Raw genomic sequence first — 20,301 nt, forward strand, 5'->3', positions numbered from 1 at the left:
TGTGGAGCAGTAGGATTGGATGAAGTATAATGATCCTGCTATCAAACCAGCAGCCTGGCCAGCAGTTAATGACAACTCATATGCAAAGCCCAGGAGAGCCTTCCTCTCCTCTTCCTCCTCCTCCTGTAATTGGTCTCCTGCTGCAGCTGGAGGCTCTGTACACAGAGGAGGCGCCCCCTTGTGGCGGACAGGGGAAGCGCGGACGCCGCGGGTGGTTAAAAGCTCCGGCTGAGGAGGCGCTGCCCACAGAACAGAGGAGCTGTACAGCGGGAAAAGTTTACCTTCAACTACTACAGACCACTTCCAGGAGGGACAACCTGCAGAGATGGCAACTCAAACGCAGCAGCCGCCCCACCTGCGCCTGGCCGAGCTCACCGCAGCGCAGTTCGTGGACATCTGGAAGCATTTTGACGCAGACGGTCAGTGCGCGCAAGAGTCCGATGTAATGGATGTGGAATTAACTGAGACATCAATTAGTGTTTTTTAAAAGCTCCGAATTCAACTGAGAGCAATTTGCATTATTAAAAATGAAGGTTTTTATTTAAAATACTACAGCAGTTTTGTTTTTCAGCCAGAGTTTATCATTCTGCTGCGTTTTCAGAATAATCCTGTCAAATCAGCAACATCAGAACTGCTGCATATATATATATATATATATATATATATATATATATATATATATATATATATATATATATATATATATATATATATATTCACTCTGACAAATTTGAAACGAATGCCAGCTTTATAGGGAATATTTGTGATGTCACTGTTTTAGAAATGTACTCAAAAATATAGTGTATCTGTGATTTTTGTTGGATATTATCACTAAAACATTTAACAGTATCACTAATGTTACTTACTGTGTTTGCTGTAAAAAAAAGTGTCACTGTGGCATTTGGGTTATTTGAGTGAAGTTACAGAGAGGAGACTGAAAAAGAGGGAGAAGACACTGAAAACGATAAGAAAGAGGAGGAGAGGAGGAGTGGGGAGGGAGGCTGAAAGATAAAAAAAAAGAGTGAAGGGGAGATGGGGGAGGGGGAGATGAGGATGCAGAGGAGGGAGGACGAGGGAGGGAAAAGGTAAGACACAGGAGGATGCCACAGTGGAGGGGTGTTTTCTCCTGGATCTTGCTGGGTGGAGCTAATGGATCTTACTGGGAATGAACTGGAGTGTGTGTGTGTGTGTGTGTGTGTGTGTGTGTGTGTGTGTGTGTGTGTGTGTGTGTGAGTGTGTGTGTGTGTGTGTGTGTGTGTGTGTTTGTGCGCTGGTATCACACAACTACTGCTAGAAGATCCTTCATTAATGCATGAACTCACATTCCAAATTACACTCAAGTAAAAGTAAATAGCAGTAAATAGAACATGATGTGTGTTAAAGTAAAAATACCCATTCTGCAGGCAGAGCACACCACTGATTAAAAAATTACAATTACGGTAATGGACCATTATGACTGATACATTAAGATATAAGCAGCTGCTTAACGTCTAATGCTGAGCTGAGATGATATTTTATGCTGTTGTGTTGTTAAATCTGTGTCACTCAATGTTTGATTCATGTTTTTAATGTTAATATGCTCAAAATCCTGTTTTTTTCTCAGATTTCCTGTGACTGAGTATTTACATTATTTTCTACTGCTGACCCAACCAAACAACCAGTCTGATAATACTGACTCAAAATTATAAATGCAATTGTAATGGTGCATTTTTAAATTAAATGTTGTTTCTTACGATTTCAAGGACTAAATTAGAAGTAAATAAAATAATCAATAGATAATTAAAGATGAACATAATGATTGAAGCCATATTAACTGGTCTGAAGTGACACAAAAACCAAAAGTACAAGCATAACATCAGGTATTTACATGTGTGACAGACGAACTACATGAGTGCTGTCACTGTCTCACTTTGAGCTACTTCAACTTCACTGATTTTCATGTTGCAACTTCAATTGAAGGATTATTTTTTGAGCCATGTAGCTGTGGCCTACAGTTAAACCCCTTTAGAAACCTTGTCCAATACACTCACAGTTTGGTTTCATATTGACTAACGCTGCTGCAATATCCCACAAAGCCTCCACGGTCCAGCCTCACTGCAGGCTGCTTCTTTCTGATGCTCGATGACCACTTTTTTTCCTTTCATTTCAAAAAGGCTGTTGTTGTGCATAAACATGTAAAGCCCAACTATGACCACCATAGGGTTGACAGAGCAGAGGATGACCACAGCTTATGAGCAGCTACCCAATAGTAAAGACTCCCTTTGTTAAAAATCTAGTTTTCTGTGTCCGTTTAGAAGACACATCATGAGCAAAACAAGCAGTTAGTGCCACGACTGAGCATCTTCATTTTGTTTCTGTAATGACTGATGACTGAAAAAAAGACAGGTTCAGACTTCACGGGTTTCGTACGTAATGAAACAATCCTGTCAAGATGGATGGTGACGCTTTCTGAGTCATAGGTGTGTGAGCTGGTGTGCTCGAGCTGCAGTAACACTTGGAGGTGAGCGGAGAGAGAGGCAGGGACTTCATAGATCTGCATATTCTAGTGGATGCAACCATGTAGAGTTACATCTAAACCATTTTAAGGCAGGACAGGGTTATTTCCATGTAAAAAAAAAACAACTTCTAAATAATTAACTTTGATACACAGAGATGAGTTTTTAGGGTCCACTGATGAGGGACTTTAAATCAGGTCACAGGTTTGCTATGTAATGAGAGGCAACGCTCATTATGAGTTTCACAGCTGTGTTTGTGTTTGGTCAGAAGAATCAGCAGATGGAGATACTACAGATGGTGAATGATCAATAGCTAATTGATCCAGAACCTTTCAAACCTGAACAACAGCAGGGATTTTTTTTTATTTGTCATGATTACATCAACTGCAGAGAAGTTAAAGAAGGTGATTACTTCCCCACCTATACCTGTCGAATTATGGCCTGAAATACTTTGACTACATCTTGAGACAATGTTTTTAAGCTTTGCCCATCAATGTAACACCATCATTTATACACAAACTAAATTGTACATAAAATCTGATGCACCAAGGCAGGACATTAACAAATGAAGTTTTTAATTCTACTACAGACCTTATAGCCTCGTCAGACCCGGAGACTAACCAGATTTAACAGTTTTTTATATGGTATAAAAGATTGAGCCTCCTTATAGAAACCATAAACACACCTGTAAACACAGAATCCTTTGTCCACTCTTTGTAAAGCAGTTTTTTCTTAGAAGTGTTGGTGATGGACTTCAGTTGACTAAAATGGCTCCATTGCATCTGCAGATTGTTTGTCTTTACCACAGCTGCAAGGTGGAAAACTGGGCTCCACGGTCAATCAAACACAAAGAATGGCACATATTTCCCTCTTAATCATACAAACAAAAACAACTCATCCACTTGCAGAGCGACACTGCAGCATTCGGGGCCTCATGTGGCCTCATCTTTGCACCTTTAAAGATGAGAAACTCAGTCGCCCTCTTGTGATCTGGCCCTGGCGTGGCCCTATTTCAGTCATTATCTGTTAGGCAGCTGAATTGTTTTTCGAGGTGCCATTGAGCAATCAGCAGTTGAGCTGTGTCTGGAAATGTTTTGTGAGAGAGGGGACTGCATCTGCTCAGTGTGCAGTGGTGCGCTCCATGTGGCAGCTCAGATTTGGATTGCAACTAAACTCTGGCAGTGAGCCCCAGTGAGCTGAGAACGCAGTTACTTATGCGGGCTTTATTACAAGTCACAGGATTTGAGCGCAGACATACTTCAGATGATATGTTCTTTCCAATGTGACAGTCTTTGTTCTGTATTTATTCACCTTCATTCAATCCCTACATAATATGAACATGCAAAGAGTGAGCTGGATATGACATCTGTCAGGTGAAGAGGGCAGCTAAGAATCTAAATCAGGTTGTTAATTTAAAGAAAAAAACTTCATAAAATATAAGGAGTACTGTCACAGCACAAGGTGATTAAAAGTATTTTGTAGACTTTAATTGAGATCAATCAGCAGGATTTGTTGGCAGTTACCTGCACTGTAGCAGTTTGTAGAAAACAGTTTCAGTACCTTTGGCATTTCCGTGTTCTTGAATGTCAACAAGAACACACTAACATACGCAAGTCTTGACCTACAGTGCGGAAACCATTATGCACAGTAAATTGTGCTTCTGGTCTTGCGCATTTTTTGATATATGATGAAAGATCGTCTGCCCAATACCTGCATACACGCTTCAGTTAACTAAATAGACTCTAGTTAAGCGTGTTTGCAGGAGTTTCCCCATCTATAGTGTCTCCGTTAGTACTGAGTGTAACTGAGCCACTAACTGTGACAGTTCCAGTATGAAAGTTTGTGTACAAGTTTTGTGATCTTGTATTTGACAGTTGTTCTTTATAAATATAGATAAAGATACATAACTATCTGAGTAACTTCATGAGTGTCTGAATTCCACTACATTAAACAGTCTTTTCCAGCCATGCTATCAGAGTGGCTAAAAAAAGAATAACTAAATCTCAGTAAAAGCTCTCTAAAAAAGAGCAAGTAAATCTCTGAGGAGGATTTCTCAAAATGTCAAACTATTGCTTTAAAAGGCTCTTATGTGGGCCAGTAAGAACATATTGCATAGAAATGATCTTTGCCTATCTACTGAGTATAAATGATCTTGTGAGCCTGCGGTTAGATGAAAGTATATGTGTAGTTATAATACAGATTTGTGCTTTCACCTACACTGTTCTTAATTAAGGCCTCTTAGATACAGCTGAAGTTTTAACTGAACAATCTCTAAGTTAAAACTAAGCATTTCAGATAATAAAAATACTGAAAAGAAATTGAATATATATTGCTTTTTGTTTCTCCATTTGTCAGTCAGTCCACTAACTGTTGGACAGATTGCTTTGAAACTTGTTCCAGACATTAATGTCATCCTCAGCATGAAATACAACCGCTTTAGTGTTTGCCTAAATTTTTATACAAAACTATCAGTACACCAAAGATTTTCAAATTTACTTCAGTTTATGCATGCAAACCTGATGGCATTCCCATCGGCATCAGCTGTATGCTGTGTTTAATACTGAGGAGCAAAGGCTAAGCTAAGATGGTTAAGATGATAAAGAGTATACCTACAAAACATCGGCATGTTGGCATGGAGCTCTTAGTGGGGCTGTTTCTTAAAACTGGAGTATGCAGGATTGTATAAAAACTAAGCTAAATTTTAAAGCTTACTACCAACCAAAAAAAACCCCATCTACCTTTCAGGGTTCCCTCCAAAGCCATTTCTCCACAACACATAAACACTCAGTGTACATGTACAGCTGGAGGATTAATCCACGACAGGGAGCGCTGATGGGGAGCAGAGAGCAGAGCATTAAAACTACCTCATGTCTAAAAATGCACAAATAGGCTACATCCAAAGGCTGATACAGTCCATTATAACATGAATACCATCAAACAACACTTGTTCACAGTGAGGCTGCAACACACACAGGCATAGATATAGATATATATAGATATGTGTAAATGCACTAATGAAACTGGAGGATGATAGAGATTACAAAGACAGACACACAAAAAAGGTGATCTGGCATGTTTGTTGTAGGTGTTGGTGGAACAATAAAATCTGGCTGCGCTTTACCCGCGATTTGCATAAAATGCATGCAGGTAGGCAGGTACGTAGTTTGGTAGGCAGGTGTCCAATCATCTCATGCAGAGCAAATGCAAGGATTGGACAGACTTTTACAGGCCTGTTGCTGCCACAAATAACAGACTTTTGTCAGAACGCAAAGAGACTTTCAACAAATAGAACCAAAAATGCCTCTGGAATGAATTGCATATTCTAGTTTTAAACATAAAGCCCATATAAGCAGTCTTAGATCAGTTAATCAGTCTCAAAGTATGATGCAAAAGTCTTGTTTTTGTCCAGACTGTGGCTCCTGACAGCTGCATCAGTTTTACAGCATAAATAGTGATTTGAAAACAATCCTTCCCATATTCTCACAGACACAAACTGGTGCAGGTTGTTTTGTTGCTGAGGTGTGTTTCAGCCATTCAGTAAATTATGAAGAGCAATAGTAAAGTAAAATTGAACTGAAGATGAATTTCAAGCTTTAGTATTTCGTTTTAGCTTCTGTTGTTTCTGCATCTGTAGCTTTGTGCCGCTGTGTTGAGTTGTTGGTATCTAAAACACCCACTCATCCAAAGCACAGATGGTGACATGGAGCACCTATGAAATACAGTGAGGGAGATGAGGGAGGACGGATGGAGGGGGAGGTGAGGGAGAAAATCATCAAAAAGGAAAGGAGATGAGAGGATAAGAGATTAAGAGATGAAGAAGGGAGCAGGGTGAATGTCTGCATTTTATTCTGTACATCCGTGTTTTGCTCTGAATTGAAATATTTTTTTTGTACAATAAAAGGCAAAAATCCCAGATCCTCTGGTTGAATTGTAGACAGATGGGCCTCATTCTTCTGATTAAAAAGAGAACGCTGAATGTCCTATATGTTACGCTGTGACTTGCAGGCAAACCAGTGGAGTAAATTATTGTATTAAATCATCCCTGGTCATGTGACTGTCAAAAGAAGTACAAACGCAGACAGAGGGACAGAATGCCCCAATAAGCATCAAGCCGACTGCCCACTTTCACCCTCTTAGGCAAGAAGACGCTCATTATAGTGCTTACACTCCAACGGCACTTGACTCTTGTGGTCTGTTTCCTTCCTGCTGCAGCACGTCACCACAGCTCTCTCCACAGCTAAATGCCAATTTGGCATGAATTCACGGTATTCTGTGGACTTGACCTTGTTTTTGTGTGCTCAGTTACCAAAGAGAGTTTTCAATTAAAAGTTTTCTGTTGTGTGGTGATGATGTAACGTGATAATCTTTTATCCTCAGAGTTGCAGAGTTCTAGGACTCATCCTAAACATGAATAATAGCAACCCAGAGTTGTGTTTTGACTTGTTTGCTGAATTCAGGGCTAAGCCAAGCAAATACTGTTAGAAATGGTCAAACTGAATTAAGTCTAGACGTATGCATATAAACTCTCTGTATACAATCCTGTAAACAGTTCAGTCCCGGAGAAGCTGAAACTGGACTGGACCTCAAGGTTTGGCAACTGTTCCAAAATTTTAAGACCCCCAGTGACCTCTAATCTTTGATCTGAGTCTTTAATCAATCCTCTGAAAGATCAACAAAGCCCGAAGCCACTCAAAAGCTTCACAACATCATTTGTGCCAAACTAATTTTTCTCCTCTGGTGCACCGCAGGAAACGGCTACATTGAAGGGAAGGAGCTGGAGAACTTCTTCAAAGAGCTGGAGACTGCGAGACGAGGAGCCGCCGGAGTGGTGAGTGGGAGCTCATCACCCAACACCAAAGTGACATGAGTGAATTTAGCGTCACATTGTGTCTGACTTTCACCTTCAAGCTGTTATTTGAGAAAATGAAAAGGGACATGTTAATCACAACTAAGCATCCCTGTGTCATAAAAGTTGTGCTTAACAGCTCCTAACGAGGGGGCAGCTGCACATATTGATGATTTAAAAAATGAAATATTCAATCATGTCAATAAGAAACATGATAATAGCAAATAACTGAGCGCCAGTAATTTTCCTGTTAACAGTCCAACACAGAAACATGCAGCAGAGATCCACCCATTATCAACCTGACCAGTTTATGTTTCCTGTAATTTAGCATTTTTCCGATCATCAGTATTGTTATTGTCTTTATCTGATTGCTAATCTAATGAATGAATTTAAAAATGTGCTACTGCGGCTCTAATGCAGCCGCCTCTCTTTATTTGTGACCTCAAGCGATCTCCTGCCAACAGCACTAATTGACTGGTTGCATGTCACAAATAATTGGCAATTAACATTGAAGAAAAAAATGCTGAATGTTCCCTTTTTTTCAAACAAATGTAAAACAGAGATAAACAAAGGAAATTTAAAGTTCTGTTTTGAAGTTTGAGTTATGGGTCAGTTATATGGGTCAATAAAAAATATTGAGGGATTTTTGAAGTCCATGGGATATATCTTGCATACATTTTTATTAAAAGTAAAAAAACAAATGTTTTATGTTTATGATGATCATGTCTTTACAAACTCTACAATTATTTATTATGGAAACAATCACTTATTAATAAAAAATGACTGGATATCACTAAAATGTCCACTAAATAACCGTCCAAACTTAATAGCAGCCACATTCTAATTAGCTAAACAATAATAAAATGAGCTGATTCAAGAATTGTTTTGATTGTGTTCTTTTTATTAAGTTGAGATAATCAACTGACTGATGACAGATTGTTCTTTTTTGGCAATATATCAAATTTTACATGGAAAATGACAAATTGTATCTGTGTCTGAGAAATGACTTTCAACTAAGTTACCAAGTACAAAAACACCTCTCAAGGAAGTGTGTTAATTCCAGATCACATGACCTGCTCTACATGATGTCATTTCCTCCTGAAGAAAAGACTGGCAAGACTCCAAGGCTTTCTGAGTTATTTAATATAAAGTAGTGTGTGGGTCAAGTGTGGATTTATTGCATATCAACAGGTTTACTACAATATCTTTAGAAATAACTTACGATTTCAATTTTACTCAATTGTATATATAATATTTAGAAGATTCTCTCTGTAAAAATGGCACGTGGTGTTTGGTTATAGGCGGCCACGTTGATTTTAGGTCTGAAAACAGCAAAAATGTCAACTATGATACAAAAAGCCCCACAATTATATACTGACCCGTATATCAGTTCCAAATATTAGCTATTGGTCTTCTTGATTATTAAAATCAGCTCTGAAAAAACAAGTATCAGTCAACACCTAAAGCACAGTTATGGTTACAAACTCTCTCTCCACCTTTCTAAACCTGAACTGTAATTCATCAAAAATGTAAATTTTTTTAGGCACAATAATTGCGTAGTGAAAATTGTGATAGCCTTGAATATGTATCGGTGTACAAAATGACCACACGTTGATTGACTGCTATGAATTCCTAAACATGAGAACCAAAGATAAATTAAATACAATGTCTTGCTAATACATTCAGGATTTTTCAACTTGTCACATACAATGTGTTAATTGACAATGATTATTCATTGTGTTGACAGGAAAGTTTAACACAGAGCTGAATTGCTTTTAAAGGCTGCAGCTGACATATTTTAATACGTGTAATTTGCTGTGCTTGCAGGATCCCACACATGCTGCGTTCAAGGAAAAGATGAAGGAGTTCATGGCCAACTTTGACAAGAATGCTGATGGGAGAATTGAGATGTCAGAGGTGAGAATAAATTAACACCGGCCACCTCTGAGGTGTCCTTTGGTAAAGAGACATCAAACACAGTAGATCAACTCTCCGTTTGTCTGCCTATGTGACCTCTGGATCTTCACAGAGAAACTATCTGAGAAATACAGCAACTGTTTAAATAAAACCTAAATGTCACTTGTCTTTATCAGCTGTGAGCCATTAAAATAAGGTCTCTCTGTTAATAATCCTTCCGTCTCTTTATGTAGTTGGCTCAGATTCTGCCCACAGAAGAAAACTTCCTGCTCTGTTTCAGAGAGTTTGTTGGATCCAGTGCTGAATTCATGGCAGTAAGTGTGTTTATGTTCACATCTGTGTCACCTTGTTTGTTGACATGCAGCAAACGCTTATATAAGTCTGTACATTAGATCTGCTCAGTCGGGTTCTCATCCAAAGTCATACTTCATCTCGTTCTCTCTCTGTTTCTGCTGGAGTCACATAGTTTGGAGGGAAACTTGCTCACCGCTCACTGATTAACCTTACTGAGCTGTGAAATTTCCTCCAACATGCCTCAAGTCAGCGTGCTGTCACCGTCCTTCCTGTGGGATCCACGTTCAGCTGCCCCACAGTTCCTTCTGTTTCTCTGCCAAGTCAAGACGCCTGCTTCAAACACTCCGGTTCGGGTGTAAATTGTTAATTTAAAGCCTGGATGCCGTCTGGAACTTAAACACTCATAAAATGTTATTCTACTGGAAACAGCACAATGTATGAGATTTAGGTCACAGTCACCGCTGACAGCAAACTATAATTATAATTCGGAATATCTATGGATTAGTATTGTCAGTGACTAATATTTAAATAATAGTTGTGGCTAAACAGTTATCAGAATACTGTAAGTCAGAGAAAATGTCACATGTACCCAAAACTGGATATTTTACAATCATAAAAAACATCATATTTGACCCACACTTCTGGATCCCACAAGAAAACCATCGACAACCTCATTTCTTCTGCGCTACACGCTGAAACAGAAAATGTTGATGCAGCAACGTCTGATCCACAGAGTTTGAAAATACTATGTGCACACACACTTGGTGAACTGTGTTTTCGGAGGGTTTTCAGTGGTGTGATGTTCTGGCTGCTCTCTGTGTTAAAGCTATTCTCAGAGAGCCATACATTATGAATGGAGCCCAGCTTTCTGCGGGGAAAGGCAGCGAGTGCTGGAGGGGTTTAGGTATCCATCTTTGATAAAGGCTTTGACTAATTCTATATTTACACTGTGCCTTGTGACACTGCCGTTTCCCGTTGCTGCGGCCTCTATGAATGTGTAAGTATTTTGTCTCTGTAGTTTTCTGAAAACGTCCCTCTTCTCCTGCAGGCCTGGCGGAGGTATGACACCGACCGTAGTGGATACATCGAATCCAATGAGCTGGAGGTAAAACACCAAATCTGTAGATGCACAGCTTTGTATGTGCAGTTTGAATTTAGATGTCTGCTTCTGCAAAAAGTTGCACATTTCATTCTCTTACATCGAACCCACAACAGTTAGTTTGCGCAGTATGGAATGTTAGCAATGTCCCTACACATGATAATTATGTGGTTAGGAGTTTGTATAAAGACACCATCATCTGGTACATTTTTAAATAACTATTTTGGGACACCTTCTGTCCAACATCTAACAGTAAATACTGCAAATAGTTAATATATGAATGAGTGAAATAATACGCAATAATTATTATGAACATATCTGACCCTGGTTGAGATGATTAGTTTCTGTGTTGTGCTGTGGTATAATTGGTGCCAGGGTTTCTGCAGACTGAACACATGCACTTAACATCCTGTGTTGGAAATTCTCACTGTTAAATGTAGAACAAAACCATACAGCACCTTTGGAAATGAATACTCAACTTGCTTTAACCCCCTGGACTCTTAATTTTCACCATAACTGCTCACCATCACTCATAAATGCTTTAAATAATCTCATTCATTACTTACTGTGGCATTTTCTCTCCTCAGGGTTTCCTGTCAGACCTGCTGAAGAAGGCTAACAGAAACTACGATGCCAAGAAGCTCAATGACTACACACAGACTATTGTGAGTGTTATGAGCAGTGTTGGGCTTGTAATTCAAAAAAGTAACGTACTACTTTACTTATTCACTCCCTGTAGAGAGTAATCCGTTACTCTACTTGCTGCTATACTTCTTCGTGACATCCACAAGAATCATCTAAGATGCTTTGCCACATAATTCCCAGTTAACAATAAACCATCAAACCTTCTATATGCTCTCACATCAGCACAAATCCCTACACTGATATGGTAGGACATACAAAACATCTTTCTTTTGATGCAGTTTAATAAAGTTTTCCCTCAAAACCAACAATGAACTAGGTGAAAATCTGCCCAAAGAACACTTCACAGAAACATCTAATGACAAAAACAAAACTCAATTTGCAACACCGGCAACTTTTCCAATTTATTTTGGGTGATTGCTGATGTGGATACTAATATATGTGCATATTTTTACTTCACCAGACTGCAGAGAACATCAGGTCTTTCTTGTAGTGTAAATAACTTCATTTTATCTCATTGTGATGGGTCAGTGGCAGGTGCACACATTAAATGCAATACTTTTCAAATTTTTACTGGGAAAAATAAGAAAACTACTTGAACTTGAATGTAAAACACGCCTTGTTTATTTTTGTTCACCGAAAACTGTGAACCTAATCCTTCCCTAACAGGCTTGGATGATGCTCTGGTCGACACAATCCTGACAACAACCACAACCAGAGCACATTTGACCTATTTTACAAGTTGTAAAACAAGTAAATAAATGTAATCTCCGTCTACATGTACAGCCTCATGTCAGAGCTGCAGGGCTGAGCGTTAGTCAGCATCATCTGATCTGCATTTTTGTGTTTAGTTTGAGCAATATTTCATTTTAAAACTCTCACTTTCCCATACGGATGACGTGCTGTTTTCACAGTGTATCCCCAGTAACTGTAACTGATAACTAATTGTAAAATAAGACCAGTAATGTGTGAAATTTAAGTGTCACAGAGAAATGTAGTGTTTTTACAGTAATTCATAGATTTACAGATGGATATGTTTAACGTGTGTGTTTTTTTCTTACTGTGCAGCTGAGGATGTTTGATCTGAATGGTGATGGAAAGCTGGGTCTCTCTGAGATGGCGAGGTGAGTGTCGCTTCGGTTTCATCTGTTTGGATTGTAAGATTTTGCTGCTGAGAGCAAACCTGACCAGCCTCTGTGTTTGTCACAGGCTTTTGCCTATTGAGGAAAATTTCCTGCTGAAGTTCCAGGTAAGATTAAGCTCTCAAACAGCAAAATTTCCCGGCTGTCCCTCTGATGTAGAGAAGTCAGACAACACCGGAGACTCAGAGTAGTACAATTCACCATTACTGGATTGATTACAAGAGGATTATTTATCATTAAGGTACTGAATGGGCATATGGGGCATTGGAATTAGATATTACACTTTCTTTATAAACATAATAATCTCTTCTTATGTGTTTGGGAGCAGCTTTAATGTTGCATTAGACTGATATTGTCATTAAAAGTCACATAGTCCCAATTAAAGTAGTCTCTTTATAAAAATCTTGGACATTATATGCATCTTAAAATAAAAATTTCAAAGTGTATACTTTACGGTTCATGAGGGATAAAGCCATTGGACAAGTCACCAATCTATCACAGGCTTAAAATGAAAATAGCTTATCATTTTGTACAGTTTCATATATATTTTTCACTACAACATGTAAGTAAAGAACAACTTAAGATCTATATATACCATTAATCTTTAATTTGTAGCACAGCGTCCGTGCTCCTCCACATTGATCTCTTGGTTGTATTATGTCACGTATGTTCCCATATGTACATGCTGGCTTGTGAGAGCAGATCAACAATTCCTTTTCGACAGAGGATTAGTCTGTCTGATGAGGATTAACTGAACTCTAGTCCCACTTATCGTAATCTGCATGGATTAATATCAGTTCTAGATCTGCTGGGGCTTTTACCGCTCTCTAGAAAGAACCACCAGTTTCTAACAATTCTCCCTCCTCTCTCTCTTTTTCTTGCACACAGGGCATCCGACTCACCGTTAAAGAATTTGACTCCCTCTTCACCCTCTATGATAAGGTGAAACGAACAGGCTTCTTTCTTATATGTACTGTGTGTGGCACCTGAACAAAAGTCTGCAGCCATCTGTGAAGCTGTACTTATGATTGACTGTGAATATCTGCTCTGAAAGTCACGGTGATCCATTCAGTAGTCGCTGATATATGTCAATCTCATCTACAAATGTCAACCTCGCCGTGGTGTTCGTGGAGAACTCAGAGGATCAAGTGATTTGGATTCATCCTCAGGGAGGAAAATGTCATGGAAATCCATGCAGTAGATGGTGAGCTCAGTTGGGAGCAAAGTGACGGTTCACTGATGGCATCATTGACATCATGGCTGTAGTTATGGCAACGTCAGTCACATTTACACATTTCTAAATTTGATTGTCATGACTGATTACACACTGGCATTTAGTTATGCACTTATGACTTCAAATTGATTTCCAGTTAAAGCTACATTTCCTCGCAAGTACTTGATAAATGCTCAGTTTGTAGCCATGCTGGTGGCATCATGGCATTAAGGATTTGAATGTTAGGCTTTGGTTCAGGTTGAAGCACAAACAGCTCATGGACGTATTAATGTTTATTTATGTTGATGATTGCTAGAGGATGAATCCCAGTGACTTTGTTGATAGCCTGATGTTTCCACAAGCGCTGCCGTGAGGTTTTAAATGAAATAGCTCAAGAACTATTGTGTGGATTAGATTTAGTACAAACATTCATGCTACCAGAATCACTCAAATCATCAAGAACATGCTGCTCAACCAGCTCTGAATTGCTTGAAACTTTTTTTGTCATAAATGACGGAGAGCGCGTTAACAAAAAAAAATGATGCAGAAGTCAACAAGTGATGTTTTCTGAACTGTATGTAGATAACAATACATATTGAATACTTTTAAATATGGAATAATTGGTTACAAGAATGATAAGAAAGTTATTTTTTGTTGAACTGATTGAGCAGATATGACATTGTTGTGCCAAAACAAGAAAAGGGAAAACTTGGGTATCAAAATGAACAATTAATAAAAAAAAAAAAAAAAAAAGAGATTATATTCAACTTTACAAAAGTAACTTTGTGCAAAAATCTATGTAAAAATGCATCTTAAAAGAGCATTTTCTATTTCACTGACAGTTTAGACTACAGCTACTCTATTCAGATGACACACAGAAGTATTGCACAAATATTGACCAAAATGAAAATACTGTTTGAGGACGTATCTCTCACATTGTGATTTAATTTTCAACCCAGATCCTTCCTCATCTGCACCACAGAAAACCTACCCAGGATTTATCCTGACTCTTTAACCCTGTGAGCGTTTATAACGCTATCCTCATTTCAGATCTGGATCATATATGGTGGCACCTAACCTTTGTTCTAAACCTGCAGTGATTAAAACCTATGGATTAATGTACGGTGCACAATGGAAACACACACACACACACACACACATATATACACATACAGAGAGAGAGAGAGAGAGAGAGAGAGAGAGAGAGAGAGAGAGAGAGAGAGAGAGAGAGAGAGAGAGAGAGAGAGAGAGAGATCAAATTGAAAAAGTGATTTTTTTTTAGTGGTTTTTAGTTTGAAGCCAAAGCAGCTGGTGTGAGGTGTAGGTCCTGGGATGAAGTGAGCCTTGCAGCACATTTAGTTTCATTTAATAAAAAGCTGAATCCTAGTCAACCAGAGCTCTGAGGTTTCAAAATGGTTTTCCAGAAAACTAATTTTTGAATTGACACAAATACAGTAACATCATTTTTCTTCAGACATCACATATTCTGCTCAATGCATCATTGAAGCATAGTGTGTATTTCGATGCGTGAAAAAATGTGCCGGAAGTGGGTTGAATATCTATAATTTATACTATAAAAATTTCATTCAAATCCGAGATGGTTGAGCAGAAATTGTTATAAAATGAACCTTTAGTGATTATCTGACTTTTCCTGTAGCATCATCACCAGTTCAGGTATATTCAGTACTTTGGTTAATGATTAAAATTGCAGACATCCACATCAGCTTCAACTATACTTTGTGTTTGGAGCTACTTCACAAAACCTCCCATAACTACTCCAATAGCTGAAAACCTTTAGGAGAATCCTTTTAGCCTGTCTAATTCCGACCTCTCGTCGTCTCCTTCACCAGGATGGTAATGGGTATATTGATGAGCAGGAGCTGGAAGCTTTACTGAAGGACCTCTGTGACAAGAACAAAATGGTAATGAATAGTTTGCCTATTGATTGATCAGTTCAGGTTACCTTTCTACTTGCCAAATATAGACCTGAGATGGTGTAGCTGCCTCAGATGCCTCTGCAATGTATAGTTTGATGTACCGTCCATGGAGTGCTTTGTGCCCACTGACTGTATGTGTCTGTGGCAGGATGTGGACTCGACAGGGCTGGTGGATTACAAGAAGAGCATCATGGCTCTGTCTGATGGAGGGAAACTGTACCGTACTGAGCTGGAGATCGTCCTCTGCCGGGACTCCACACTGTGACCTCCCTGCATGGGACCTGCCACCCTCCCTGCTGCCTCCTCCTTCCTACCTCCTGATGTAACCTGGTGCATGTGTGACCCTTAACCTCTACACCACTTAGAATGAAGACTAACGTGCTCCTAAAGCACAGTGTACTGCTGGCCCTGCTGTATTAACTTTGAACCTCCACTTGAGTTATTCTGCTTTTTTTTTTTTTTTTTAAAAACATGCAGTTCCATAGTGAGACAGCCACAGTAATGATTAAAGGAAAATATCATGCATTTATTTATTTGACTTCCCGTTTTTAATATGCATTTGTATTTTTAAATTGATCTCATATCTATATGTACATGTTTTGCTCCCACTGGATTTGAAATGAACACTTCTGTTATGTAGCATTTTATTCATTTAGGTTTCGTTTACTATGAGCTTGTACGGTTCTACTGAATATATTACTGAGAGAATGAATAAATATGACATGACAACTCCTGCCGCATGTTCATTTGCATAAAAAAGCATCTAAACAGTGTTTTGTCACACCTCAGCTATCAAGGCATCATATCAGCTGTGCCGACGCTGCTGCTGAAGTGAAAAGGTTTGTTCGGTGTTTTCTCTTAAGCCGCGATTCCACAAGCATCTACTCGGCGCGGTACGGTTCGCCACTATTGTATCTGACTCGGCTCGTCTCGGTTTAGTTGTTTTTCCATATAGCCCATCGTGGGTGGAGTCGTCATAGCGCAGCGAGCCGAAAGTCCCTTAACGTCATTTGCGTGCGACACAAACGCAACATAATGGAGGCGGTGGTTCACCTGCTGCTCGGTCTGTGGCTTTCTGTCAGATTCAAAGTAATAGAAGAGTCGGAGAAAGCTGAGAGCGGCGAGTCGAAACACTCAGGAGACACACAGGAGAGTTTGGGAGGCGATGCAGCAGTATTAAGCTGAAGACAAGAGGATATGAACGAGACGACATATGAGGGTAAGCTAATGCTAGTTCGCTAGCTATCGTGTATCAGTCCTGTGAACGACCCTGTAATGGCTGCAGTTTATCGCTATTAGGTATTAAAACATGTATGCTGTGTATGTGTTTCAGATGGCTCTCTGATGAGACTTCATGGGATTTACCTGAAGCAGCAGCACATGAGCCTGCAGTGGCACAAGTTGTAGAGGAGGAGGGCAGAGATGTACAGGATGCACTGATGCACTACGTGTCATGCAGAAGTTATTCTTCTCGCTATACTTCTGTTTTTCTGTCCCCGGACCTCTATTGTTTTCTTTAATGCAATTCTGACAAACTTTTGTACCTTTTGCAGATGTGTCTGTGCTATTGTTTTATTTGTGAAGGTTAGCAAGATTACATGACAAATTAAACACCAAAACATTAAAACAGCTGTTTTAAGAATATTCCAGTTTGATAAATCAGCATTGCTTTGGTGTAATTCAGTCAACGGAATTATGAACCATAAAGGAGTTTGTGTTAAAACATGTTAAATCCCATTAAACACAAATACATTATTAGGGAATACAGAATTGTTTGGTTCAGACTGTTGACTCTTTTCCTACCAGTGTCTTAACAGACAAAATGAAAAGTTATGATGCAATCACATAAGTCACAAAATAGTTTAGTAGTCAGCAGCAAAATCAAAACTATTTACAATGTGCAAAGTACAAACTGTGGTGGGCCTCTCCTACAGTGGAGGGCTAAAAGTACAACTATATACAACTAAATCTCAAGTCTCTGGGAGGTGGACTCACTGGCTGCCCACTGCCTGCACCAGCTGTACCAGTACACCCAGCACTGCCTGCCCCAGCTGCCCCAGTACACCCAGGAATGACTGGTTGAAGGCAGCATTCTGGGCCATCTCCTCCCGCTGCAAGGCCGCTTCATTCTCTCTTGCCTCGCTGAGGAGCAACCAGATGTTCTCATCATGCTGGGTGCCGGTTCCGCTCCTTCTCAGCCTGCATCTCCATAAGTACACTTGGAAGGTCCAATTTTCTGTTGCACCTTTTCCTCTTGCCTAGACCAAAGACAGAAAAGTGATCAGAATCAGCTTTAGTAAGTACACAACATGCAAGGAATTTGGTTTCGGCTGTTGGTGTCACACTAGGAATATGGAAGAGAATAATAAAAAATAAAGAAACTATAGAAAGAGGAACAGGAAGAAAAATGAAATAGCAAAATTAAATAAAACAATATATACAGAAATTTACAGCTAGCCTGGAATAATCACATTAGCATTAGTGGCAGGTGAGACAAACTAATCCCCCAGCAACCTCTCTGACTCACAGTGTCGCGTGGAGATTAAATCTTCAGTACAGATGCAGAGACCGAGAGCGTATTCTCCGGAGTGCTCCACCTTCACTTTCTAATCTCCTGGTAGCAGAAAGTGTGATGTCAAAAGAGCTTGTGCTGCTCCATTTTTTATAGAGGAGAGTCTCAGAGGCACTCGTAGAACTTGGTGCCACCTTGAGAAGACGGGGGCAAAGGAAGACCTGCTGAGAGATGAGCAGTAAAAATACAGCAGGGATGATCTGCTCACTTCTATAGCACGGCATGAGTAAATACAGGCAAAGATCTGCACTAGAAAATCATTTAAATATCTTTTTTGTCATCCAGATGTGTGTATCTGAACCTCCACACCAGCTTTCTTCAATAAAGGACTGATCAAATTATCAAATTATATTTATCATTTGTTTTTAAATGACAATATAATGTGTCTCTTAAGATGCTGTCCTAGTTTTCTCAAAAAATGTAGCTTTTTTCCACTTTTTCTGTTTTTCTACAGTAGAAGAGTCAACACACACACACACACACACATTTCAGCCTGATGGAACAGTCCACCTTCCATCAATTAATCATCAGCCCTTTCATCTTTAATTAAACTCACTATCTTTAAAGCACACCCCTTCACGCATGCCATCACTGTGGCTGCACACACACTCGCTCGTACGCAGAAACAATGCAGTGCTCTGTGCTTCCTTGTGGCAAATGTTCAGTGGGCGCATGAACACACACGCACGCACACACACACACACGCGCACTTGTGTCTTGGGATGTGGTCTCAGAGGATGAGCTCCCTCCAGGGATTCCCTCAGCCACTGGCCTTCCCAAATTCTGGCTTAGGACCAGCTCCTCTGCCTCCGTTACAGGTGGTGGTGCTGGGCCTCCTCCCTTTTTACAGGCATCTGCTTTCTTTCTATTGGCTGAGTAGAAGTCTGTGTTAGTTTAAATAGGCTTAATTGTTTGACAGAACATGATATGGATGCAGACATTTAGGCTATGTGTGGGATAGAACCACTGCACAGTCAAACAGCCACTTAACATTTAGTTTTTGCGGTTTTTGTAGGTTTGGTAGTGTAGTTTCTTTTAGTGTTAGTTGTGGTGTAGTTTGTCTGCTGGGGTCCGTTTCACGAAGCAGGTTCAACAAACTGTTGTTGGTTAAATCAACTCGGAGTGGTTTCTCCCGGAGTTAAGCATGTGCACCACAGCTCTGAAAAGCCAGTATCAATGGAGCGCCGATTCGACGAGTCACCATGGCAACGGGTAAGCAGAGGACGACACCGTTTGAATTGGAAATCTTAATGCGCTCATATAGCGAGTTTGAACACGTTTTTAGAAAGAAGTGCAACACCGCTGCAGCTGCAAACGAGAGGGAAACGGCGTGGGAGAACATTGCTGCCCGAGTCAATGTGTAAGTTGAAACCACAATAATATTGCAGGGAAAACTGTTTAATGGTAACCTGTTGTGTTATTTCATTTAGGTGCAAGAGGGAGATGGCCTGGGAGAACATTGCTGCCCAAGTCAATGTGTAAGTTGAAACCACAATAATGTAGCGGGGGAAAACTGTTTGATGGTAACCTGTTGTGTTATTTCATTTAGGTGCAATCCTGTGGGGGAGAAGTGCATGTGGCAAAGAGGTAAGAAGTATGTATTGCTGGATAAACTGGACGCCAAATTCTGGTCATTTCATTACCTTCACTGTGTTTGTTGAGTGTTCTCCTCTGCAGGCTGGGAAGGCGGGCACCTGGAACCTTTGACTGAATTTTAAGTAACTATACACCGTCTATCTATCTATCTATCTATCTATCTATCTATCTATCTATCTATCTATCTATTTATCTATCTATCTATCTATCTATCTATCTATCTATCTATCTATCTATCTATCTATCTATCTATCTATCTATCTATCTATCTATCTATCTATCGGGACTTACTATTGTAACGGTACTATCTGCCTGTGGCACTGATAGCTAGACATCTACTACTAACTATGTAGACATACATCTTGCACTGAACTACTGCCAATGCTCAACCATGTGTTCAAAGAACAGTTGCTCAACAACTTCCAATGCAAACTCTCAACAGAAATATTCAATAAACACAATAACTAACTGTCCAACTTACATGCCTCAACCATTCTACTTTTAATCACATTACTATTTATTGATGTGGAACTAATTATTGTTAAAAC

At 39.6% G+C, this 20,301-nt stretch overlaps 1 protein-coding gene across 1 annotated transcript; it reads left to right on the forward strand.

The window, feature by feature from the left end:
• Window positions 1-210: 210 nt before the first annotated feature.
• LOC111573315 (calretinin-like) lies at window positions 211-16,314 on the forward strand. Its single transcript, XM_023277412.3, has 11 exons — window positions 211-419; window positions 7,244-7,323; window positions 9,169-9,258; window positions 9,492-9,572; window positions 10,601-10,657; window positions 11,239-11,316; window positions 12,362-12,417; window positions 12,503-12,542; window positions 13,324-13,377; window positions 15,499-15,570; window positions 15,734-16,314. The coding sequence occupies exons 1-11, from the start codon at window positions 326-328 to the stop codon at window positions 15,848-15,850; spliced, it is 819 nt and encodes a 272-aa protein (XP_023133180.1). The 5' UTR covers window positions 211-325; the 3' UTR covers window positions 15,851-16,314.
• Window positions 16,315-20,301: the final 3,987 nt, after the last annotated feature.

This window comes from Amphiprion ocellaris, chromosome 1 (assembly GCF_022539595.1).
Source record: "Amphiprion ocellaris isolate individual 3 ecotype Okinawa chromosome 1, ASM2253959v1, whole genome shotgun sequence".
Classification (NCBI taxonomy): Eukaryota; Metazoa; Chordata; class Actinopteri; family Pomacentridae; genus Amphiprion; species Amphiprion ocellaris.

What these genes read in the sequence shown, in the direction of transcription:
- LOC111573315 (XM_023277412.3), top strand. Translation starts at nt 326, where the DNA reads ATGGCAACTCAAACGCAGCAGCCGCCCCACCTGCGCCTGGCCGAGCTC. An exon ending in GACGAGGAGCCGCCGGAGTG is followed by an intron (nt 7,324 to 9,168) that starts GTGAGTGGGAGC and finishes CTGTGCTTGCAG; the next exon opens with GATCCCACACATGCTGCGTT. An exon ending in TCTGTGACAAGAACAAAATG is followed by an intron (nt 15,571 to 15,733) that starts GTAATGAATAGT and finishes TGTCTGTGGCAG; the next exon opens with GATGTGGACTCGACAGGGCT.